Source organism: Protopterus annectens, chromosome 5.part1 (genome assembly GCF_019279795.1).
Source record: "Protopterus annectens isolate FY-2018-M chromosome 5.part1, PAN1.0, whole genome shotgun sequence".
NCBI lineage: Eukaryota > Metazoa > Chordata > Ceratodontiformes > Protopteridae > Protopterus > Protopterus annectens.
This window is the reverse complement of record NC_056736.1, coordinates 678,583,939-678,610,672: the sequence shown is the minus strand read 5'-3', so window position 1 is coordinate 678,610,672 and position 26,734 is coordinate 678,583,939. Positions and strand designations below refer to the sequence as shown.

Below are 26,734 nucleotides of genomic sequence, written 5' to 3'. Positions count from 1 at the left end.
GATCATTTCTGTTTGAGTAGAAGAACCAGGCAGGGTTGTCCACCGTCTCCTTTGCTGTTTGCATTATATTTAGAACCATTGGCCAAGAAAATAAGGGACTCAGAAATCCAATGATGTAATTGGTATGGTAGTCAGGAAAAACTGGATCAATTTGTAGATGATATTTTATACATGACAAAACAAGAAAGGGACATTACAGTGTTGTGGAAGATTTTAAAACAGTTTCATATCTTCTTGGGATACAAAATTAGTGAAGCTAAAACAAAGGCAATAGCTGCAAATTATATACCCACACATGAATTGGTCCAGCAATATCCATATTTATGTGGACATGATCAAGTGAAGTATTTAGGAGTATTGATTAGAAATGACTCTGTTGTGGCAGCTAAGGATATTGGGAAGAGACTAAACAAAAGATAATACAAAAAGTGAGAAACCGGAGGCTTTGTTATATGGATACTAAGATGCAGGTAACTAAAATGTTTTAGTCCATTTAGTCTTATACACAGGTCAGGCATATTTTTATCAACCAGAGGAGAAGCCGTGGATAGCAATTGAAAACGAGTTGAAGGATTTTATCTGTGAAGGGAAGACAGCAAGGGTCAAGTGGGATAAGCTGATTCTTCCAATAGAACAAGGCGGACTAAGATTACCCAATTTGAGGGAGAATTTTAGAGCAGCACAATTAAGGCTCTTATACATAGCACAAGCAGAAAACTTTCATTCAAAGTGGAAAGGAATGATGATGATATAGGGGGGGATCTCAAGAAATAAGGAGAGATTGGGATTTTGGATGCAGACTCTTAAGGAAAACAGCAAAAATCATACAGAGTATTATATTCATAAAATAGCAGAGAGTATTCTAATTACTAAACCGGCAGAAAAATGGAGAAGAGATTCTGCTGATAGGGATGCTGATAGGGATGACGGTGGTTAGAGATACAGATAGTAGGCAAAAGGGGGATGGAATTTATTGGAGAAAACTGGCAAAGGAACCAAGGTATTGGAAGCAAATAACTAGAAAGGGAAAGGTAACAGAATGGGAAGAGGCCAAGCATTTATTTGGACTGCAGGTTACAGATTGCCTTCCCTATCAAGGCTTGATATCAGAGTGTAGGCAAAGAGAAAGAAATGGGAGGGGTGTCCTAAATGAAAGACCAGCACTGGTAGAGTTTTTTTAATAGAATCTAGAATAGAAGCTGCTATTAAAAAAGGAATAATTAGTAGAGCATATAAAAGGGTGCATGATAATTATAAGAATCAGTCAGAGGAGCTTAAAAAGGATTGGCAAGAGAGATTGGATAAGCAGTTCACAAATGGACAATGGGGGATGTATATATATCTTCCAGATATGCAACAAAGTCTAGAGGATTTAGGATCTTTGCCTGGAAGTGTTTACATAGATATTTTTATACCCCAAGTAGACTCTAAAGAATTTTTCCTCAGGTGAATTACAAATGTTGGAGGGGAGACAGGCAAGAAAGAGATGTCTGGCAACATACTTTTTGGGAGTGTAATGAGCTTGGCCGACTTTAGGGATTCCCTGCAAGCTGCTCTGTTGGAGATGCTGGGTGAGCAGATTGGATTGACTGGGGAGATTTTTTTTTTTAGTTATGATACAGATTTATTTATTTATTTATTTTATTTTACATTTGTTAACCGGGAGAGTCCGACTGGATACATGTCCATTTTCAGTGGAGGCCCGGGGAGAAAAGCTCCAGGTACATAACAGACATATGAACATTGTTAATGCAAAAAAGGAAGATAGTTGAGTTCTAAATACAATATAAAGATACATCACATCTTGGGAAAAAAATAACAGCAGCATATAAAAAAAAACATAGGTCAGTTACAAAGGCGCCTTGTTAAAAAGCGGTTAAGGATAGTGGGGTAAGAGAAGGGTAAATGATAGTGGTTAATCAGGTTTGGAACAGGGACATTGCCAGAGAGTATTGAGATGGGGTTTGAGCTTTTTTTTGAATTGTAGGAGTGAAGGTTCCGAGGTGAGCATGGTCGGTAGGGAGTTCCACATTTTACCTACAAAGTTTGAGAATAGAGAATCCCCAGCAGAATTATTGGCTTTGGTAGTTTGAGCTAAGATCTTATTGGAGGAGCGTAAAGATTGCAGGTTAATATAGGGGTGAATGATATTTTTCAGAGCTGGTGTTTTCTCTGGGTGATACAGTATCTGGTGAGCCGTTTTGAGCTGGTTGAAATGGAGTTGGCTGGAAAACTCTAACCACCCTAGTTGCTTCAAGTTAGTGCAGTGGTGCGTTCTAAAGGTGGAATATGTGGCAAATCTAGCTATGTGATTATAACAAGAAGCAAGTTTGTTAAGGGTTGTCTTGTTTAGGTTTGTAAAAAGGGGGGAGGCATAGAAAAGAGTTGATAGTAGGTGTGTGCTGGCAATTGTAATTTTAGCGTGAGGAGTGAGAAAGTGTTTTACTTTATAGAGAGAGCCAAGCTTTTTATTGATGGTTTTGATGGTTAGATTGAAATGGGTGTCAAATTTAAGGGAGTTATCAATGGTAACACCTAATAGCTTTGTGTGAGCTTCTGGTGATATAGTGATTCCATTTGAGGATGTAATAGAGAAGGTGGGGGGAAGAGTCTTGTTAGTGGGTGAGAAAGTAAGTAGTTTTGTTTTGTTGGGGTTGAGAACTAGTTGACGACTTGAGAACCATTTTTCTATTAGGTTGAAGGTGTCTTGGGTTGAAGCAGTGAGGTCTGCCAGGTTGGAGGCAGTGCTGATGATAGTCGAATCATCTGCATATTGAATGCATGTGGCATGGGGGTGATTGTGGGCAGGTCATTAACAAAGATGGTGAAGAGAAGAGGGCCAAGAATAGATCCTTGGGGAACTCCAAGTGTAACAGGTAGGCATGTGGATAATTTGTCCTGCTATAGAACAGCCTGTTGCCTATTGGACAGGTAGGATTGGAACCATTTCAGCGTGGAATTGCTGAGTGATAGTTTTTTTAATGTATGGAGGAGTTGAATGTGGTTCACCATATCAAAGGCCTTGGAGAGGTCTAAGAAAAGAGCAGATGGTAGTTTATTATTGTTTCTGAAGTTATTGATGGTATTAGAAAAGGATAGTAGGGCTGATGTGGTACTGTGATTTGGCCTGAAGCCATGTTGGGAGTTGGCTAGAATTTTATTTTTGGTGAGGTGTTCCATCAGTTGTTTGTGGACACACTTTTCCATAATTTTGGCCAGGGGTGAGAGTATAGCTATAGGTCTGTAGTTGGTTAGCTCTAGTGAGCTGCCACCTTTATGGAGAGGAATAATGTGGGACATTTTCCATATGGAGGGGATGAAGGCTTCTGACAAGGTACGGTTTATGATTATGGAGACGGGATAGGAAATGGCCTCAGCTGCTTTTGCAGAAACTCAGCTGGGAGAAGGTCAGCTGCTAGCTTAGTGGGTTTTAGTTTTTTAAGAAGAGATGTTATAGAGGATATGGGTACTGGATCGAAGGTAAATAGATGATCTGATGTAGTTGTAGTATTCTGCTGGCATGGGTAGTGGAGTGGGCTGGTTGTTTGTTTGAATTGTGTGGCCAGGGATTGTATAGTTTCTGTGAAGAAACTATTGAATGTGTTAGCAATGTTTACAGGGCACTGTTGTTTGCAAGTTGTTGGAGTGGGGGTGGTTGCCTGGCCTGGGTGCAGGAGCTTGTTTAAGCCTGCCCAGAATTTTTGTGGATTATTAAGGTGTTTGTGTTGGAGGTGGAGGAAGAAGTTTTTTTATCATTTAAGATCATTCTTTTAGTTTCATTTCTAAGTTGCGGAAGGTTTGGTGGGAGTGTGGGTCTTTAGAGGTACGCCATGTGACCCACATCTTGTTTCTAGATAGGATTTTGGATTTTATTTCCTTAGAGAGCCATGGTGCGGTTTTGGTTTTAGTTCTAATGGACCGTATTAGAGCATGGGAATCTAGAATCTTGAGGAAGGTGGTGTTGAAGTAGATAACTGCCTCTTCAAGAGGAAGAGACTTGAGTATTGTCCAGTTGTGGGCTTTAAGTTCAGTTTGAAAAATGGAGGCGTTGAATTTATTATTGTTCCTGATTTTTTTTATGGTTCTAAGAAGCGTGGTGATTTTCTTGAATTTGATAACATAGGTGAGTAAGTGATCACTCATGTCCTCTGGGTGAGTACCTGCTGAGTACTGGTCAGGATCTTTATTAGTAAGGATCCAGTCCAGGATGCTGTCTTTGTTTTGGGGTTTACCTAGTCTGGTAGGAGTGGATATGAGCTGAGAAAAGCCATGTAGATTTATGCTGCCAAATGGGGAGCTAGATGAGAAGGAATTCCAATCGATGTTGAAGTCACCTAACACTATGGATTCCTGGGGGTGAGTTTGAGTTAACCAATGGAGAAAGTCCTCTAAGGTTTTGTTATTATTGTTGCCTGGGGGGATGTAAATACATGCTATATTTATGCTTTTATGTTTGTTTGGTTGAAGTTTTACAAGTAGAATTTCGGCATTGTTTGTTAGGAGAGGTTGTGGAGAGGCAAGGGAGATTTGTAATGTATTTTTGTAGAGTATGGCTACACCGCCACCTTTATGAGTTATTCGGTCTGCTCTTAGTATATCATACCCTGGTGGGATTATCTGTGTGTCTTTCATACTTGGTTTAAGCCAGGTTTCTGTGAGACATAGTAGGTCTGGGGAACAAGTAGCTAAAAGGGCATGTAGGTTGTGAATCTTATTGTTTACACTTCTGATGTTTAGATGACAGGTCAGAAGAGAGTTAAAGGGTCTAGAGTTTAGATTGAGAAGTGGAGGGGAGGATAGGGTGGAATTAGAATTGAGTGGAGGGGAAGGGCCAGGGTTGGGGTGGATATCACCATCTGTGGCTAGTCTGTGATTCAGAGTGGTAATGAATTTGAGGGCTTTGAGTAGAAGTTTGTAGTAATGTTTATCATTTGGCCTAATATTGGTAGGTTTGATAATTACATAGCGTTTGAGTTCTAACAAGGTGGGTGAGTAGGGAGTTGAGTCATGGCCTCTGTTGTTAATTATGGGGGGGGGGGGGTTGGTTTGGTAGCCTGGGTGGTGGAAGCCTATGTAAGACCAGGTTTCATATAGGGTAGCTAGGTAAGGGACAAGTATGAAGGGAAAAAGAGTTAGTATGATAAGCTTCCTGGGTGGTGTCATATTCCGTTTGATCTTAGAGGGCAGTAGTGAGGTACAGGAAGTTAGTGGACAGTAGGGGGATTGGTTTGAGGTTATAAAAGTACGAGTACTGGGGGCGGGTGGGAATAGGGGACAGGGCGGGGAGCGGAGCGGGGTTTACACTAAGGCACTAGAGCCCAGGTTTCAAGATGTAACTCCTGAATAATTAACTTGCAGGTGAGTAATCTCATCTAAACAAAAATCAGGTTCAATTCCTATGCTTTGGGAGCTTGTTTTTAAAATGTTATAGCTGTTTGCCTTAGTTTTAGAGTGTGTTGTGTAGTTTAAGTGGAGTATATGCAAACAAGCTTGGATTTTTTGTTTGGGTAAGCCTAGGGAGATTCGTGCTAGTGCTGAGGACCCTTAAATAATACTTTACTTTAAAGTCTATACTAAAATGACCAGATAATGACCTGTTTTGTTTTACAGGTTGTGGGCAATAGTAGAGTAGTCGCTCGAAAAGGGCGAAGTTCTTTTCTGCCTCACGCTGTGCAGGGGAAGACCTGTTTGTTTTTACAGGTTGTGGGCAATAGTAGAGTAGTCGCTCGAAAAGGGCGAAGTTCTTTTTTGCCTCACTCTGTGCAGGGGAAGACCTGTTTTGATTTTACAGGTTGTGGGCAATAGTAGAGTAGTCGCTCGAAAAGGGCGAAGTTCTTTTCTGCCTCACGCTGTGCAGGGGAAGACCTGTTTTGTTTTACAGGTTGTGGGCAATAGTAGAGTAGTCGCCGAAAAGGGCTTAGTTCTTTTCTGCCTCACGCTGTGCAGGGAAGACCTGTTTTGTTTTACAGGTTGTGGGCAATAGTAGAGTAGTCGCCGAAAGGGCGAAGTTCTTTTCTGCCTCACGCTGTGCAGGGGAAGACCTGTTTTGTTTTACAGGTTGTGGGCAATAGTAGAGTAGTCGCTCGAAAAGGGCGAAGTTCTTTTCTGCCTCACGCTGTGCAGGGGAAGACCTGTTTTGTTTTTACAGGTTGTGGGCAATAGTAGAGTAGTCGCTCGAAAAAGGCGAAGTTCTTTTTTGCCTCACGCTGTGCAGGGGAAGACCTGTTTTGTTTTTACAGGTTTGGAATTGCATTGACATAGTAAAGCTTTGCCGAGTCTAATTATGGTGGTTGCCAAAACAGCAATTACTAGAAAACGGAAGTCATAGTCTAGACCAACTTTACTAGAAGTAGTGAATATAGTAACATGGTTAAAACAACTGGAATTAGGATCTTTAGAAATGGGATGGAGCAAACTACATTAAAAAAATGGGAATTATGGAAACAATATATGCAGAGAAGGAACAAGGTTTGAGCGGCAGGATTTGAATGAGCTATGTAATGTTTTACTGACAATGACTGGATAGATTATAAGTGATGTATAATTGCAACTACAGTTGTTTCAGTTATGTCTGTGATGTATAATGTTTGCAGCTAAAGTGCTGTCAGTGTTTGCTTTTCATTTATATAAATGTAAGATTGCCTATGCCATACGTGATAATTTAATAAAGATTATTATTGGAAAAAAGTAGAATATACGGGTTATGAAACCCGATATAGAAGTGGTTGTGGTAATGAATAGGAGGGATTACTACAACAAAATGTTTGAATACTTGAATGATGATTTTTACGAGGAAACCTCCCTTCATTTTAATAATATAGCCTATAAGAAAATAAATTTTTATCTTCAGGACATGGTGGAACAGGGCCAAATTGATATGGATGTGTATATATTTTTGGAAACAAAATTCCCTTGAATTTCTTCAATTTTTTGGAATTCCTAAAATCTACAAGTCCCTCGTTGATCCCTCTTTGAGGCCCAGTGTCAATATTGGTATTTATAAAGCACATTTCCTAGCTAAATTTATTGTTTTAAAGTTGAATGGTTTATTAAAACTCTATAAGCATCTCTGCCAGGATTCTTGGGATTTCCTTCTAAAGTTGAAGGAGGTGGAATATTCAGAGTGGTTATGTTTTTTGACTATTGATGTGATGAATCTTTTCAGTGTCATACCCTATGACTAGGCAGTTGATTCGATTCTTGAATATTTTTTTGAGTCAGGGGCATTTAACAATAATGAAATTAATACCTTGCCTACACTTATGAAACTAGTTTTGGGGAACAATTCTGTTTATATTGAGGGACATTATTATCAACAGAAGACTGGGTGGCAGTGGAGGCCTCTTGTGCCCTGTTGTTTGCTAATGCAGTCTTATTACAATGGGAAAATAAGTTTATTTTTGAAAAATGTGTTCCAGTCCCTTGGAAGCTATATCTACATTTTTGGATGACATATTTGCAGGATGGGACTGTACAGATATTGAGGCATATGAAGTTGTTGAATATCTAAATTCTACTACATTTGTTTTTAAATTTACTTACACCTGTAGTAATGAGACCATTAGTTATCTTGATGTCCAGTTAACTAAGGACTGTCTTAAATGGGGCATAGTGAGCAACATTTATAGAAGGCCAACCCACTCTAATATTTTTTGCATAATAACAGTAGTCATCTGGAAAAACCGAAAAGAGCTATTGTTAAGGGGCAATAAATTAGGTTGGCCCGAATGATCTCTGATGACTAGCTGTTATAGGAAGAAAGTGGTAAATTAGTGAAAATGTTTATTACCAGACGGTATCCCACCTTCTTGATTGTCGAGGTGAAAGAAGTACTAAATAAGTGGAAAAGTGGTGAGTTGACTCCCTTATTATGCCAAAGGCAGGGGCAATTGTGTGTAAGTAACAATATTAGTAAACAGTCAAATTATGGGTGTTCTTTTATTACCACTTATACTAGAGACCATAATGTTATTACTGCTTGTTTTGAAGGTATTTATCAAACTATAGGTAAAAAAAAAATTTAGTTTATAGGAAAGGGATATCTTTGAAAAAAAATGTTAGAAGGTGGGGGAAGGACAGCCAACTTTTAGATGTGGGCCCTGTGGACAATGCAAGTACATTCTAGTTAAGGAGAAAATTGAAGTTAATGGTGTGAATATACATATCCTTTCTGTTGCACCTGTAATTCTGGGGGGGGGGTAATATACGTAGCTAAGTGTCAGCAATGCCAATGTTTTTATGTTGGGAAGACCCAGTGTAGATTTAGGGAACAAATATGTGAGCATATATCTGAAATGAAAAGACAAGATATAAATATTTCCCTTTTTAAACATAGAGAAAAATATACAGAGCATGGATTTGCTTTTTTTGGGTTTGATACTGTTATTAAAAGTGTGATGGGTGGGCCCTGGGAGGATTTGATTGAGGAACGGGAAACTTTGTGGCTACTTGAGTTGAGATCTAATGTTTTTCCTGGCCTTAATGAGTGTATTTCTATTGCCAGTACTTTGATACCTGTGTATTATCAAATTTGAATGTTACCAGAATATTATTAAACAATGTATTAATATGTTTCTTGTTTAACTTTTTTAGGATGGTTGTGGAACTTCATTAATAACTTAATTATGTACTATTTTGTATTTAATTAATTAATTGGAAGTTCATTTTTTATTGTGTGGATGTCATATGACTGGAAGGGGGACTTTTAAATGTTAGTGGTTGTGCATTTTTAGACCAGATTCTTATGAAGTCAATATGTTTGATGAAAGCGCTTAGTCTGGTTATTAAAGTGTGTTATATTATGGTGTGGTCTCATCACTTTGGGCGATTTGTTTTTTTTTTTGTTTTTTTTGGATAGATTACGGTTCCTGGTTTGTGTTTCCAAATCAAGAATGCTACCCATAGTTGAGGTAACAGCTGGTTCCAGCTCAGACTTGGCTGCTAATGTAGATCTGATCCCACCAGATTTTGTGATGTGGATTTCAGAGGTGAATGAGGGTTGAGGCTGTTAGGCAGTTCTGCACTCAGCAGGCTTATGTCCTCAAGTGGAATTTTGAGCAGAGCAGTACCCTGTACTATACTGGTCATTCGGCTCATAGCATAGGGTTGAGCTTCAGTGATTCCATGCTCAGAATGCACATGCAAGCTATCTGTGTGCATCACAAACTTCTGGGGAGCAAGACTGTGGCCCAGCAGCCTATGGTCAAACAGTTCCATAAAGGAGACTGCATTTCCATTTTCTTGTAAAGAACCCACTACCCTTCAAGAGACTTGAGTTTCATGGTTGACAGGCTTGCTTATCCTTTGTTTAAAACTGATAGCTTGGTGGCTTTGAAGTTCACTTCATGAATAACATTTTTTTTTCACAAAAGGCCACCATCTCAGCTCGTAGAATTTCAGAGCTTTGGATCCATATGTCTAGGGAGCCATAGCTGGTCTTTCACAAGCATATAATGTTTTTAAGACTCAACCCACTTTTTCTTCTAAAGGTGTTTTTTCAGGTTGCACCTGAACCATTCCTTTAACTTGTTTGTTTTCTTTCTGGAAGCAGAAACTGTGGGAGAGGAGGGCCAGACCAGTTGTTCATCTCCTTTCTGCTAGGGAGGGAAGGCTTCACTGTTGCCATTAATACACTTTCCAGGTGAATTGCCTCTGCTGTATTTTTACTACCAGGTAGCTAATCACAGTTTACAAAGGCTGTAGTCAGACTCCACCAGAGGAGTGGCTGATGCTGGTAATTGTTTTAGAAATATCTCTTTTGCATATGTCTGTGTCATAGTCATTTTCTCTTTGGTGTACACCTTCAACAAATGTTGACTCAGCTTTGATTTGGGAGTAAAGTTACTTCTGGGTGTTTAGTACTGTTGGACACAGCTATTTGAGTTATTTGTTTTTACAGTGCTGCAGCTCCTCAGACTTTGGTCATAAATGCTTAGGATTCAAGCCTATAGAGAACTCCTTATGGAGGGCTTCCAATGTTAGCTGACAAACTGTGTCCTGTAATATGCTAGTATGGACATTAGGATGTCCCCAAACATGGGATTTTACATAAAAAGAATGCCAAGGTTTGATGCTAAAGAACCCATAGCCACGGAATGATCATCAGTGAGGGTCCGCCTATTTAAACTGATATGGTAAGAAACTAGCAGTTATTTGTCATCTCCTAAGGATATGATAGATACTGCTGGTCTGATTCGGTATCCCTGGCTAGAATAAACTTGTCTTTTTTGACGAGTCGTTACAAACTGTCAGTGAAGCACAGGAGGTTCAGATAAAGAGCTTCATTCTTTTGTTGTTAAGTTAGATTGCCCTCTGTCTCTATGTGTATCACATTCAGCTGTAAGCAGATTACTTAAAAATCAAGTCATTAGCTCTGACTTGTGCCTGTTTGGCTTACCTGGTTACCAAATGAATAAAATAAGGAAAAGAAGGCAGCTAATGTCAACAGTAAGTCTGATTGTACTTGGACTGGCCATGATGTTCTCAGAGTACGTTTCTTATTGTGTCATATATAAATGTGTTAATTCTTTTGTTTGCCATTCAGAAGACATATTCTATGTTTTAGAGCTGATAGTACAATTTTAGCCATATATATTGCTGTTCAGTTTTGATCTGGGTGCTTCAGAAAAAAAGTGAATTGAATAAACTGAAACAGTCAGGTGATATACTGAAGCCCATCTTAAATGTTAGGATATTAGTGGTGTAGTGCACATGTAAAGGAAGTTATCATAGATTCATTTGTGATTTATTTTTTTGCTGTTTTTATTTATTCCTTTTAATCTATTTACTTTATTTTACTTCTAGCTAATCAAAGACATGATTAGTGTATGTGAAGCCACGCAGTGGAGTGCAGAAGCACCTACTCTTTCGAAGTATCGCTCCCTTCGATGTGTTATTGAACAAGTGGATATGGACAGCACTGAATTTCTTAAAGTCCAAAATCTGGTTCTGGAAAAAAGAGAACACAGGTAACTAACTATATATTAGAATAATTTCTAAATTCTGCTTTGGGTTTCTGTTTTTGTTTCCCCATTATGTTTACACAGAAAACACATTACAGTGGAAGTAGCAGTTATTTGGAATAGAAAAAAAGTACATTTATCATCATCATTATCACAGTGTTGTCATTTCCACAAATGAAACTGCAGCACAGATGACTTTCTTTGGTTTTGGCAGTAAGGCTAGGATGACTGCAAATGCACTGCTCGTATTTCACTATGTGTTGGGTCATGAAACCTTTTTCCAGGAGGAGAGCGATAAAGAGAGAGAGAGAGGCTGAGAGAGACTAGTAGAGGTGTCCAACACATAAGTATAGTCAGAGGTTACTACAGCAGTTCTTTGAGAAGCTCATACTTAATACTGCAGCTAGATTGCCAGAATGTTGCCAGGGAGGAGTTTGTGATTAAGAGGAGAAACCAGGATATCACTTTACTGCTTGTCAGCTTATGTTCTTGAATTGTTCCAATTGTTCCATGTGATAAGGACCTAGAGGAAGCTTGTAAAATTGTTGCCTAAAGTTCTTGCCTGAACAAGGACCTACAAAATGAAACTTCAGAAATGGCCTCAATGCACTGAAGCCCATATGGATAAAAACAGCAATGCATAGTTTTGCAGCAGTTATTGGTAAAAAAACAGGAGTGTGCCACAGATGATCACTTTTTTTTCTTTCAAGTGGTCGTATCTCTGTAGTAAAAGGTAGAAGTGTATTTCAAATCAGGTGTCCTGGCAAGTTACTTAATGGGGGGATTCAATAAAGCCTAAAGTCTATACCCTCTTTAAGAGGAACCTGGGACGATTGGATGGGAAGCAGAAAATACACCCCTGGGATCCGACCTGTGTCCCTGCTGGACAGGGGAAACAAGTGCTGACTTTGTGGAAACATGGGCAAAATTCTTGGCTAGGCTTATAAGGGCCTCCGGGCCAATAGCCTAGTATCATCCTATGAACCTATAAAGGTAGGGCATGCAGATATTGTGTACCAATTTTAGGTTTTACATAGTTGGTTAGTACTGAGTGGTATTTATTTAGCAGATATTACACCACAGCAAAAGTTGGTTAATACTGAGTGGTAGATGTTTAGCAAATATTACATCACAGCAAAAACTCTTTAGCCACACTTCCAATATATATCCTTTTTTTAAGATTAGTCCATAAGAGCATAGCAGACAAAGCTGCTATAAAATGTAAGACTAAGAGGGAAAGGTTATATACTTTTTCTGGGTATGTCAACAAAGAATTTGTAGAATATTTGGTACTCCAATGCAAGATAGTTGAAGATTTCTTGGACTTATTAGGAGAGTGGTCTAGGTATTGAACACTTGAAACATGTTTCATTAGGTAATGTTGTAAATGGATTTAATGCAAATTGTAGTGTTGCATATTAAAGAAGATTGTTATTCCTAGTGTGTGGTATATTTAAGTGGGAAGGTGTTGAAAGTGTTATACAATAAAAGATGGTCTATTTGAAAGTAGAGCAGGTTTTAAAATGGTTCTATGTGAAGGAGTAAGGTTAACTAGGGACATTATGACTTCTTTCTAGTAAGGAAATTAATTTTTTTCTCTTGGTTTTGATGCCATTATTGCGGTATTTTTTGTGTGGCTTACTGTTATATATATTTGTTTTCTGAAATGGTTGTGCTTTTTTCCCATGTGTACATTGGTCTGATTAATAAATACCCAACCTTTTTATCAGTAAATGCTGTGGAATCTTTTCCGTCTGTGTGACCTGTTCAGCTTTTTTCTTGAAACCAAACAAAGTAAAACACACCTTGGAATGCTAAAGGCAGCTTTTACCAATATAAACTACTGTGTATAAACAAAGTAGAGCTGTGGCACCATGGTGGAAGTTAAAAGCTAGTTTAATAGACTCAAGCAATAAAATCTATAACAAGTATAAAACTCAGAGTAAAAATAAATACATGTGGGTAAGTGCTTTTGGCCATTGCCTTCTTCAGATCCTATTTTGTTAGCAGAACTTCCTGGTTTTAAAAAATGATCTATCAATCTCACAGTCGTCTCAGAAGTCTCCACCCCTTGAGCAAAGGCTTTAAATGAACCATCCTGTTCAAGCCAGGCAACTTGTCAGCCTGTAAGTCAGCAGTCCGGTTTGGTGTACTGGTATAATTATTTAACTAAAGAATCAAGTGTGTGTGTGTGTGTGTGTGTGTGCGCGCGTGCGCCTATCTGTCTGTCTAGCTATATATCTGTCTACCTATTCTTTCAGTTATCTTATTTGAGAGTTGAGTGCCTGTATCTCTATGTCTTATCTATCTATCTATATATATGTCTGTCTGTCTCTCTCTCTCTGTTTTTCTGTTTGTGTCTGTCTGTCTGTCTGTGTCTAAGTGAGCTGGTCTGAGAACCCTTTTCAGGTATGACCTGGGTTGTAGGAAGGTCAGAAATGGACAAAATATGCAAAATATAGTCAGCTCCATCAGCACTGCAAGATAAAGGCCTGAGTAGGACAGTCTGAGTTTGGTTATTGTTTAGGATGTTTACTGGAGCTGCCATGGGAAGATGGATGACAGAGGAGTACTAGAACCATCCAATTAACATTCCTTTAGAGGAGAGGCAACAATCCCAAGGATAGACCGCGGTGAGCACTCTGTCACCAGACCATGAATGCAATAGTCCTTATTGTGGGTGCATGAGAACAGACACTCACATGAGGGTACTGTTTGTGTGTTTGATTATTTATTTATTTTGTTTGGTAGGGTGCTGGTCACAATTGACCAGTTTCAGACCCAACCCAGGTTGCAAATAGCAATACAGAGAACAAAGTGAAAGTACCAAAAAAGAGACATTATTTATGTCATAAGCACTAGTAAGTACAAAGGTTATATAAGTGTATGTACATATTTACAGGCATGTGATCAAGATGGCTTCTATAGTGATGCAAATCATTTGTGGCTTGCCCAGGTGAAAGGTAGGACCACACCAAATATGTCCTCACTGTCAGGATACTGGTGAGTGTGTAAGCCACCGCCAAGGCTGTCTGTATCACCCTCCTTGAGAAACACCCAAGGCTGGGGAATGCATGAGTGTAACTGATGGGAGGGATGGTTTGATTATCAGCATGCTCACAGGCAAAAATCATTGTTAAAAAAATGTAAAATGTCAGGTGGAGACATTAACAAATAAATATGTAATTTTAGGTTAGGTCAAATACTGTAAATTGCTTTCATGTGTGACCCAGGAGGCTGTAGTGGATTAAGGACTATATAAATAAAGTTTTAAAGGTAAAAATAAATGTGTGACAACCAAGAAGTAACAGTAAGATAAAAAAAAAATAAATCACTGCAATGGTAATATACTTTATTGGGCAAATATGTATGCGGTCCAGAGTTAAGTGCGATGTAACAAACAGCTGTTTTAGAGTCTCGTTTTAGAGCCAGGACCCCCATGAAATACCACCGATTGGAAGTGTTTGCTAACTATTCTTATTTTTTTCTATCATTCAAGGAGCTTATGCATTTTTTTTTCAGTGATCCTCCTGTTCAAATTTTAAAAATCTTCAGAGTTGCCAGAACAGATGAACTCCAAGAATTTCAGGGAAATCTCAGTAATATACAGACTTTATTTCATGCTTCTTCAGCAAACAATTTTGTCGGCATTTTGTCTAGGTAAGTCTACAATATTTTCATTGCTCTTGTACAGTGTATGTTTTCTGTTGTGTGATAAGATGACTTGTTTAGTCATAGCAAAATGCAGTTTAAACCATAGGTAAATGGTCTTTAACATCTTCCCAAATAGACCTTGACTCCTAATGTTTATTCATCTGTTTTCTGATCCGTCACTAGAATTAAAAGACATTGTGTTTTTTTTTTTTCAGAGTTGAAGGTCAGCAGGACTAAGACAGAATATATGTGTGTGAATGAGAGGGAGGATAGAGGAATGGTGAGGATGCAAGGAGTAGAAGTGATGAAGGTGGGTGAGTTTAAATACTTGGGCTCAATAGTTCAGAGTAATGGTGAGTGTGGAAGAGAGGTGAAGAAGAGAGGCTAGGCAGGATGGAGTGGGTGGAGAAGAGTGTCAGGAGTGATTTGTGACAGATGAGTAACAGTAAGAGTGAAAGGGAAGGTCTACAAGAGGTTAGTGAGACCAGCTATGTTATATGGGTTGGAGACAGTGGCATTGACAAAAAGGCAGGAGTTAGAGCTGAATGTGGCAGAGTTAAAGATTTTAAGATTTGCACTGGGTGTGACGAGGGTGGACAGGATCAGGAATAAGTATATTAGAGGATCAGCCCAGGTTGGAAGGTTTGGAGACAAAGCCAGAGAGGCAAGATTACGTTGATTTGGACATGTGCTGAAGAGGGATGCTGAGTATATTGGGAAAAAGATGCTAAGAATGAAGCTACTAGGTAACAGGAAAAGAGGAAGGCCTAAGATAAGGTTTATGGATGTGGTGAGAGAGGACATGCAGGTGGTTGGTGTGACAGATCAAGATGCAGAGGACAGGAAGAAATGGAAAGAGATGATCCGCTGTGGCGACCCCTAATGGGAACAGCTGAAAAAGATGATGATTACTTGTAACGCATGGATTTTGAAAAAAATAACAGAAAAAAACACCCCAAAAAAGCAGAAACTCAAAACAAGTAAAATAAAAATAAAAAAACGCCACCAAACTTGTACAGAACATAACACTTGACAAACTTTATTAACAGAAAAAGAGTAAGCGCTTTCACCCTATGGCTCCCAGGGCTTTATCAGAGTAACTGTTAAAATTCAAATGCAAGTTTAAGTAAACTTCTTAACACAGTCACATGATCAATGCAACAGAGAAGTGAATGAATACTTATTTAAAAAGACAGTACATCAGTATGAGCAAAGTGCTGTGTTCAATAGAAATCACCTTTAAATATACATATAGATGGATGTATATTAATTCACTGATAGCACATTGTTTTAAAATGCTTGTGCTAATAAAATAAATATATTTATATAAATTAGTTAAAACTGCTGATTTAAAAATGTTAGGTTGTTGTATCTTTCGGTTTTTCCCGGTTAGGGGTCGCCACAGCGCAACTACAGTCCGCCAATGATTGGCAGTAGATTTTTATGTACCGAGTTGCCAGCCCTGATGCACAACCTTCAACGAAGGTACGCCCATTCACGTATGTCTCCACACAGAAGACGCTTTAGCTGAGAATCGAACAGGACAATGTCTTACTGTGAGGCGACAGCGCTACCGCAGCACCACCACCGCAGTTATGTTAAATATAAAATACACACTGGTTACACTACAGAATGACTACTTTGTATATTTATTGTATTTGGGGAACCAAGGAACCAGAATAAACAAACCTTAAATATTTTCAGATCTCCAATGCCCTTAATTTTAACACTGGAGCCAGTGAGATATCGTCATTTATGCCAAGATAAACAGTGGCATTAGTTCTTTGTTGCCACTCAGACTCTAGTTTCTCAAGATGTAGGTTCAAGTCTCCACCCCTACCATAGTCAAACACTCTGTCAGTGACAAAAAAACAGAAATTTTTTGAAATTGTTATAGTTCTTAGAATGCATATATAATTCTGTGACACCCGTGCCCTGGCCCAGCAGTCAAGGAGCCTCAATCCTCACCACTAACACCAGAGAGGGCATCTCATATGAGAGGAAAGGATGCCAAATGCACACAGTAAAGTGCAGTTTACCTTAAGAGCACACAGAGGTCACAGTCAGTCTGGGGCTGGTCGCTCCCTTGCTGTCCAGGTCCCCAATAAGATTCCCCACTGGCACAGCTATAGGGTCCAGATCTCATCCTAGCTGGGCAAGCTAAAATCTCTAGCACCCTGTCTGTCCAACCAGTGCTTCGTGTCCCTGCCTAAGTAGCTGACATACATACACTTTGAGATAAGAGTTTATACAACCACACAGACACTTCTGGGGAAGGCTGGGACAGGTTCTCCAGCTGTGCCCCTTTTACCCAGACTATACGGTAGTACCACTTGCCACCACCCAGCTAATATTTATCAGCTACCCAAAGGCCCTTAAAAGGGTGTCCAGTTATCACTGTGCAATATTGTTATCCAATTGGTAAGTGTGACTAGTCTTAAGGCTTATTAGAGTGACCTGGTACAGAATCCTTATATACATGCAATGTACCCTTAGAGCTTAACTTATCTCTACACAAAACCAGCCACAGTTAAAAGGTTTTAAAATATTTAATAATAAATAATTAAAACCACAAGACAATATTTTGTACTACACAGTCAGTGCTAGTCAAGAGTTCAGAGATCACACAAATACTTAAAATAAATCAGTAGTACAGTTCTGACATCGCAGAAAAACACTTCATCTAATTTTTCTAGTTTCTAGCTATCCCTAAAAGAAAACACAAGTCTAAGATAACTTATATACATAGAGCAAGGCAGAGTGCTGTGAGTTGGATGATCAACACAAAAATGCGTAATGCCTTCTGGTTCTCTCTGTTTAAATTGAAATTGCAGTTCTGATAAAACATTACATCATTTCACACTGTCTTGGTGTTCCCAGGCTGACAGAAACTGCATTTACATTATTTTATACTTAGAGCAATAAAGGACATTCCATATGTAAATTTTAGTAATTATTCCATACGTTAAAACAATAGGCAGGATGCTTACTCCAAATTCTAACTTCAAAGGAACAGACATAAAGTAATTTTAATTTCAAAGGACCAACAAGAAATACTTGACTTGGCTTTCTTTACAGCAGAGGGCAATGTTGGCACATTGCTTTAAGTTCAACATTTCACAACATATTCTTTCATGTAAGAAGCAAGCCTGCATTTCAACATTTCACAGTATTTACAAATGATAGAATTATCTGCACAATTCTATCTGGCTAGGCTGGCAGCCTTCACCCATCTCTACCAGACTTCACAAATGCATTCTCTTTTTTTCTATTTCTTGATTTCTCTACTATGTTCTTATATCCTTTCCTTAAGTTTCCTAGTGGTTTTACCCACATAGAAAACAGGACAGGACATACAGGTAGCTAGATAGATCACCACCATGGTATGGCAGTTGCATTTATCAGGACATGGGAGGGTACGATAACCATCAATTGCAACATATGAACCTGTGTTGATAAATTTACAGGCCTTGCAAGCATTACACTTTGATATTTTGGAGACTAAACCTCTTGTTGTTGTTTGTTGCTTCTCCAATAAGCTTTTGATGTTAGGACCCCTACTATAGGTAATTCTAGGAAACAATCCTAAGATGTTCATAGTATCTTGATCAAAAATTGTCTTCCAAGTGTTATGAACAATGGATGTGATTGTCAAAGCATCCTTGTTGTATGGGAGAACTAACATACTATCAGTTGACAAAACTTTTTTGTTGTTATTGTTGTTGATATTAACACCTGTTTCTGTGTTTAATATGGGAATAAATCTGTTGTTCCTGTTCTGCATAACATAATTTCTAGTTTTAATGTTTTGTTGTTATTGTTGTTGATATTAACACCTGTTTCTGTGTTTAATATGGGAATAAATCTGTTGTTCCTGTTCTGCATAACATAATTTCTAGTTTTAATCAACATTTTAAATGGGTATCCTCTGTCTCTAAATATGCCTATTAATGTGTATATCTCATTCTCAAAATCAGCCCTTTCATGCCACTGAATATGACTGTTTGCTTGTTGAACCTGAATTGAAGGCCTTAGAGAATGACTTGTATAAATTGAAGAGATATCAATGCCAAAGGCTACACTTTGAGGCTTGTCTGCACCATAAAGTAGTCCCTAGAGGTCTATGTATTCTCCGTATGCCAGCATATGGTGAGACTTATATGGATTTGTTGAAAGATTGGCAGCAACTTAATTTAGATTTAAGCTTAAATCATATCCTATTACTCATTAAATATTTTTTGCCTCATGAGGAAGCCTTGGTTAAAGCTATTGGTGAGCGACAACTAAGTCTACAACAAATGTTACCTGACAATGTGTATGTTGAGATTTTCAATTATTTAATTGTGAAAATCAGTTCTTTCCAACTCTGTCTGATGAATATTAAGAGACGGAAGTTGGAGAGGGATTTACGGGATTTTGTGAAGGGACATGTCTTCTCTTGGCCATGTAATCCTGTCTCGAGTTCGAATTTGGTACCTTTGAATACATTGCAACAGAGTGGGCCTAGATTGGATGCGAATGTGGAACCCAGACCCGAGTCATCAGTACGTGCGGCGGATGTGGCCACAGTGGAAGTGCTGAATTCTCCTGTAGTTGCAACTTCGGTAGTGGAGAACATTAGTAGTGTGCATTCAGCAGTTGTTGAAGGTTTAGTACAACAAAGTGATGAAAAGGTCATATCAGTAAGACCTAAAGCCAACACTACACATGTTATCCCTTTGGTGTTTTAGTCTCTCCCTTTGCAGCAAAGACAAGTATCAACTGAACAGGGGGAGGAAATGTTCGCTCCAATTATCGGGGAATGAAAAAACGGCTGCTCAGACTATCAAAAAGATGTGGCAGAAGTTGACCAAGGACTGATTTTTAACATTTCTAGTAAGACCTTTACAGATGTTGAACTGAGAGTGCTTAATAAGGGTATATCTTTTATACTTGACTTTGACTGATGCTATTTTGTACTTGAAAATGTTTACTCGTAATGTCATGCTACGTACAGTATTTGCTGGTAATGCAGGAATGATTAATGTGTATAAGAAACCAAGTTGTTTTGTTCCTGTTTTAGATTCTGCTGTTGACACATTTACTCTTTTATGTGAGAAGGATGTTAGAAATAATTTTTTCGGTAAATCGACTGCAGACAAGAACAAAGTTTTTAAGAATTTGAATAGGGATGAATGGCTAGCTTTGAGGTCTCTACAAACTGATGAAACACTTGTATTTAGACCAGCTGATAAAGGAGGGTTGTTAGTCATACAAGACCATCAGTTTTATCTAGAATTAATGTATGACATGTTGCTCGATATGAGCGTTTATTCTGTTATTAACTTAGACTTTGTGCATGGTGTTATTAATAAGATTGAAGGTGTCCTTAAAAGTTACTTAGCTGCGTGTTTAATATCTTTGGATTTATATAACTATTTCAGGATCCCTCATCCACTCATACCCAAGCTAAATGGACTACCAAACATACACAAATCCAAGGTTAGACCTACAATGAGACCTATAGTATCCGGAGGAGGATGGACTACTGAGTCCATGTCCATTTTTGTTGAGAAAGAGCTTAGGGTGTTAGTGGATAAGCCTGTCTGTATCCTGAAAGATACCAGTGGTTTCTTAACAGATTTATCTGAATTCCTAAAGTTTTATGAAAATGGGGAGAGGTTATGTTTTTTAACGTTTGGATGTTCAATCATTGCTCACTAAGATTCCTAATGACGAAGGTTTGAGGATGTTAAATGATGTTTTCCTAAACAAGTTTAGTATTAATGAGATGAAGAGAACACTGCTCTGCTCATTATTGTTATTTTAGAGCACAATGTATTTTGTTTTGATGGAAAATATTTTTGCCAAAAACAGGGAGTTGCCATGGGCACAGTCTGTGCAAATAGTTACGCGAAGCTTGTGATGAGTTGTTGGGAAAATAAGTATGTGTTGAATGATCATCCTTATAGGAAATATATTGTTTTCTTTAAAAGATTTGTTGATTATATTTTTATTTTATGGCATGGTTCGCTTGAAGTTATCTGATGAGTTTAAGGAGAGGGGTTACTCCATTAAGGAGGTTAATAATATAACAAAGGAGGTTTTGCAATTACGACGTACCACAGCCCTACCTTTATTAAATGGAGAAAGAAGGCAGTTTGTTAGACATGGCGACAGAGAGTTTGACTCTGTCAATTTTTTGATGCATTATACTAGTGATCATGGTTATTTTTGTGAAGTTATTAAGAAGCATTGGCCGGTATTATAGTTAGACAATAAGATAGGGCAGGTGGTGGGTTCTACTCCTAGATTTGTTTTTAAGAAAAAAAGTAATTTGAAACGTCTACTAGGTTATGATGTGAATAGACTTTCTACAGGATCTAGAGAAGGTTTCACGTCTGGGTGTGGTCAATGTAATTTTTGTGTATGTATAGCTACATCCCACGTTTTTGAGCACCCGGTGACCCATTATAAGTACTTTATACATTGTATGGCAGACTGCAAGAGTACTTTTGTTGTTTATTTGGCTACTTGTCAGTCGTACGTGTTTTTATGTGGGTAAAACAAAAAGACAGCTAAAAGAAAGTGTTAGGGAACATTTATTAGCTATTAGGAAAAGCGACCCCACTAATGCACTTGCAACACACGTTATGAATACTAACAACTCACATAATTTTAAATTTAAAGTACTGGAACAGTTTGTTAGTAATGGGAGACTAGGTGACTTAAATAACACCCTTGAACAAAGGGAGACAAACTGGATCATTAGGCTAAATAGTAATACATTTCCAGGTTTGAACGTCCCTGTCCCTTTAAAACCTTTTTTGAAGGGAAGGAGGTTGTTTAAATGATTTTATTGTTAGTTGTTTATGATAGGTTGATTTGAAAGTAATGTGATGTATATATAATGACTTCTTTTTATATGTTTTATGGTCTGAAGAAGTGTCTGTTGAGGCATGAAAGCGCTAACCTAATAAGTCCGTCTTGGTTTTACACAAGAAATACGTCTTGGTTTTATATGATTTGAGTCATGGAGGTGAAGTGGATTTTCTTTTCTGTTTTGGATACATAATCTGTTGCCATTGTTGATGCATCTCCCTACGGGGATTTTTCCTATAGGACAAATGGATAATTCATATCATAAGGACAGGATACAAACTATATTTGGCTTCCCCTTGCAAGGCCTGTAGGCATCCCAGCTGTTGCCAAAGGCCAGCTCAGGGAGGCTAAAGTTCAGGTCAAGCAGACCGCTGCATAGAACCATTTTTGCAAGGAGAAAGAGGAACAGGTTGCTACTCAAGACTCTTCCTAGAGATTAATCCTGGAATTATAAAGATTAAACCGGCCCTTGGTCACCCCCAGATTCAAAATACTGACTCTTCAAAGTCTCCTATCCATTCTTTCCCCGCAGACTTACATGGTCACTCTAGATCTCATGGGCCCTTGCCTCCATATCCCCAAAGCAAAGGAATATAGGGAGATTTCTCCATTTCAGGCTAGGTAGGAACCATTTTGAATTCAGTGCATTGCATTTTGGCTTGTGTATTAGTCCCAGCATGTTCACAAAAATATCTGGCTCCAGTTGTTGTGTTTTGCAGGACAAAGGGCTTGCAGATCTTCCCATCTGGCCAGTTGTCTAATACAAGCAAATTTGGTAAAGGAGCTGGAAGCCTCATTTCACTTGACCATGAACTTACCTCTAGGTTTCTCCTTAAACACAAAGAAGTCCAATCTTATTTCTAACACAGACTGGTGTTCTTCGGAGCCCTACGAGACACAAATAATTAAGTGGCCTTTGTTCACCAAGAAAAGGTGATTTTTCTGACCCAGTACTTCTCATCACTTGCCTGACATGAATCTATGATGGCTAGATTTATCCTCAGATCTCTGTGGTATGTCTGCCTGCATTCTGATGATTTCCCCTGCCAAGCTGCTCATGAGGTGGATACAGTAGTTCCTGAAAAACATGTGTTGCTAACAGAAATATTTTGTATGCTTCAAGATGCAGTTTCTTCCATGTCTAAAGAAATTTTTTTTACGGTAGATAGAACCCAGCCTGCAGAATGGAGGGATGGAACCCTTTTGTTGTCATGCAGAGAAAAAGGTTTTGTCCTCAGATGCCACAGATCTAGCCTGAGGTGCCAGGTGATCCTCAGGCACAAGGCCAGTGGGAGACAGCCAGATTCAAATCAGTCATAAATGAGATGTTGACAGTGTACAGAGCATGATTCAATTCAAAAAGTTGTAAAAACTAGGCATCCTTTTGATAAAGTTAGACAACACCATGGAAATGTGGTGCATAAACAAATGGGGAGGTGCCTACTCTTGCCCACTCTGCTGTTTAGCTATGCAGCTCTATGAAGTGGCACAAAGAATAAGTACCTTCAGGAGCAAGTGGCAGACCACTTGAGCAGGTATGTTTCAGGTCCCAAAGGGTGGATACTGAAAAAGCACATCTTACAAAAATCACATGAAGTTGAGGTGTGCCAGAAGTAGACCTTTTTGCCTTTAAAGGAAGCAGGCAGTTAAAGTATTGTTTAAGGCCCATATACAACAAGACCTGAAGGATGGATGCTTTCTCCTTTGCATAGACAAGCCTGTTTCTGTATGCCATCTCACCCATACCTGCCATCCCCAGGTTACTAGTAAAGATCAGGGAGGAAGGGCCAAGTGTGATTTTGATTGCACCCTTTTTGCCAGTGCTGCATTTGTTCCACAATAAGAGCAGACAAGATCCTTGGCTGCTTACACAGGAGTTGGATCTCTACATAGAACAAAGGAGTCACCATCCCCCCATCTTGAACACCCTGAAGCTGGCTGCCTGGATGATGTGATCCTGATTCCTCATGGCCATCTCAAAGACAAGGGCATCTTATCCATTTAAAAAAAAAAAGTCCAGAAAACCTGGTACTAGAAAATCAGTTATCTCAAACTGGGAAAACATTTACCAATGGCTTTTCTTATTCCTCCATTAAAATTCATGACTCTGTCATCTCTGCCTGCCCAAGCAACTTCTGTTTTCCCAGCCAGTGATGAAACACTTCTCAAGGACATCATCCACATATGGTCCCACAGAGAGCTGCTGCTCCTTTCTGGCACCTCAGTTGTGTAATGGAGAAGCTCACTGTACCATCTTTTGAACTGGCAGCTTCTGCAGAGATCAGACTGTTATCATAGAAAACTGTTCTTTTTTTATTTTTGAACCATCTTCTCAGCTAGGAGAATCTCTGAGCTACAAGCACTCTGGTGTGTAAACAGCCCTTCCTCAGATTTCACCAAGACAGAGTCTCTCTGAGGACTAACACAGTCTTCATGCCCAGTCTCTCTGTGAATCAAGCAATACACCCCCCCCCCCACTTTTTTCTCAAACCCGGATAACAGGGTGAGAAAACCTTTACATTCTGTAGATGTTCCCAGGCAACTACACTACTTGAACAACACAAAACATTCCAGGAAGTCAGACCAACTTTTTGTAATCTTCACTCCTAATAAATCGGAAAAGCCACTTAGCAAACAGACTATATCTGTGCGGATCTCTACTGGCATCTGTTTTTGCTATATGCACTATGGCAAAAAGGTGTCAGGCCAAAGTAGAACCCATTCTATCAGAGCTCCAGTCACTGTGGCTACTTTTTATCAGAGGGATGTCCACCAAAGTAATTCTGGAATGAATCATCTGGTCCTCAATTCGCACCTTTACCAAACACTACAACCTAGCCTGTTCTTCTTGAGCCAGAGCTGGGTTTGTGTGTGTGGTTCTGCAGGATCTTCTGTTTGACTTCATCTCTCCAACCACCTCTATCTTTTGAAATCCTCCCAATGAGTTATTACTGCAACAGTGAAACACAGTGAACATAGTACAGTTGAGTCTACTTACCCCATATGAAGATGTTTGAGTGTCTTCACTGTTGCAGTAGTCTTTCTGCCCTCCATGCCCTCTGTCATAGCCATGGCTTAAGGTTGGTTCTCTATATTCCTCTCCTTTTGGTCCCCTTCCCAGTTATCCACCAGATGTCTTTTACTCTAACCCTGATGGGGCCAGTATAGGTCAATTCTGCTCTTTGCCTAGGGCTCAAAGAGTGGGGCTTCAGTCGGGGGTAGGCGGGTGCTACAAAGACCAGAGAAAATCATGCTGGCCAATGACTGTTGTATTCTGATATCAGAGGTGAGGGTGTCTGCTGGTCTGGGAAGAGGGCATAAAATCACTGGTATTCAGGTTAGCCAAGGGATTCCACAGCCAGAGATCCCAATGAGTTATCACTACAACAATGAAAACTAGAACATCTACATTTATGGTAAGTAGATACAGTTGTACTTTCTGTACCCTTCATAATGTTCCCTGGTAGAATTTTGCTGTTTCTCTTCCACCACATTTTTATTTTTTGCTGAATAAGCTCCTTCCTCCTACCAGCTGATGCTGTTTTTAAATAGGATCTGATCAGAGCCCTTTCCGAGTACTTTCTCTGGTGTCTTTCATTTCAGGGAGGCATGTTCATATTTCATACCCTGTGAATGTACTTTATATTTTTGGGTCCTGTTCTCTTTCCACTTGCTCTCTTCTGCCAGTTGGAAAATCCACACTTCCCCAAGGCTATTTTCAAATGTGCTGTTTTCTGTCTACTGTTGACACCAGCCTTGAAGGGTGTAAAGGTTTTTGAAGAGATCCCTCTTCCCTGCACACTGTTTTCAGTGCTACAAAGTTTTTACATTTCACCAGAAGCTTCTGTGAGTAATCAGGCACTTCTTTAATCTGGCAGCCACGTGAACTGTAGATCTTTCATCTTTTTATTGCAGTGTATGAGTGGGTTGACATAGGGCATGGTGAGGCAAGTCCTTGTTACTGTCTTTTTTTCTACCCTGTGAATTCTGTCTGTAGACCAGTCCGGATACCATGGTGGGTTTAGTGGTTGAAGTCTACCACTGTGTTGAAAACAGAATGTCTTTGTCCCCAACTGTCTCAGTGATTCCCACGATACTAACATTCCCCTCCTGGATCTGTTCTTCTCTAAGTCCAGTCTTATAGGTTCATAGGTTGGTACTAGGCTATCGGCCCTAGGGCCTATACAAGCCTAGCCATAACAATTCCCTGGCTATTTCTTCCTACACTGTTTACTTCCCTGGACCCCTGTCTAGCAGGGTGACTGACGTGATCCCCGGGGTGAATTTGCTTTCTCCCATCCAATTGTCAAGGTTTCTTTTGAAGAGAGCCAAAGAGGCACTGTGCTTGACATGTATGGGCAGTCTATTCCACAGTCTGGGGAGTCTCTGAGTCAGGAACCTATCCCTCCAGCATGTTTTGTTTATTGTGACGACAAGGTTTAGATCCCTGGAGCGTGTGGCTCTGAGAGATTTGGGATTTCTTTAAGTGTAGCATTTCCAACAGCTCTGGGTTTGACATGGCCTTGTATGTTAAGCAGAGATTGCCTCTGAGTAGACTATATGTGACCGAGTATAGCTGGAGTTTTTTAAGGCAGTCAGCGTGGGGCATCTGCTTTAGGCCTGTGATTCTTTTAGTGAGATATTTCTGCAGCCTTTCCAGTTGTTGCAGATGTCTTGAGAGGTACATACCAAATGGGCCGTTGTATTCTATAATGGGTCTAATGAGGGATGAGTACAGTGGGACAATGACCTCCTTTTTTCTGGATGAAAAGCCCTTAGTGATGAGGTGTGCCACACAGAAGGATTTCCTGACTGTTGTGACAATGTGGTTATCGAAGGTGAGACCACTGTCCACCTGTGTCCCTAAATCTCTTATCACACTTTCGGTGTTTAGTGTACTGCCACCTATGTGGTAATTCACGGGTACATGTTTTTTTCCCAAAGGGGATAACTATACATTTCTTAGCATTGAGCTTGACCGCATGGCTCTGGCACCAGGCATCTGTTTCTGTAAGGCCCATTTGTAGAGTATCCACATCATTTGGGGATTCAATAATGGCTCCCAGTTTGCAGTCCTCTGCGAACTTTGTTAGCCGGAGTCCCTTAGTGTTGGCCTGTTGTTCAGAGAAGTAGATGCCAAACAAGAGCGGTCCCAGGACTGAACCCTGAGGTACTCCACTTGTTACATGTCTGGAGCTGGATTTGGAGTCTGCTACTTTACAGTGTGGGTTCTATCTGTAAGCCAGTTGGCAACCCAT

The 26,734-nt window shown here is 39.4% G+C and overlaps 1 protein-coding gene across 7 annotated transcripts in view; it reads left to right on the top strand.

Moving 5' to 3' along the window:
* The window catches only part of PARP4 (poly(ADP-ribose) polymerase family member 4), a 2,883,551-nt gene that overhangs the window by 724,562 nt on the left and 2,132,255 nt on the right, over positions 1–26,734 (top strand). For all 7 annotated transcript variants that reach the window (XM_044073295.1, XM_044073293.1, XM_044073297.1 and 4 more), the window contains 2 exons: positions 10,804–10,967; positions 14,484–14,621. In XM_044073295.1, the coding sequence (XP_043929230.1) occupies positions 10,804–10,967; positions 14,484–14,621 (302 nt within the window). The remainder of the gene's footprint in view (positions 1–10,803; positions 10,968–14,483; positions 14,622–26,734) is intronic.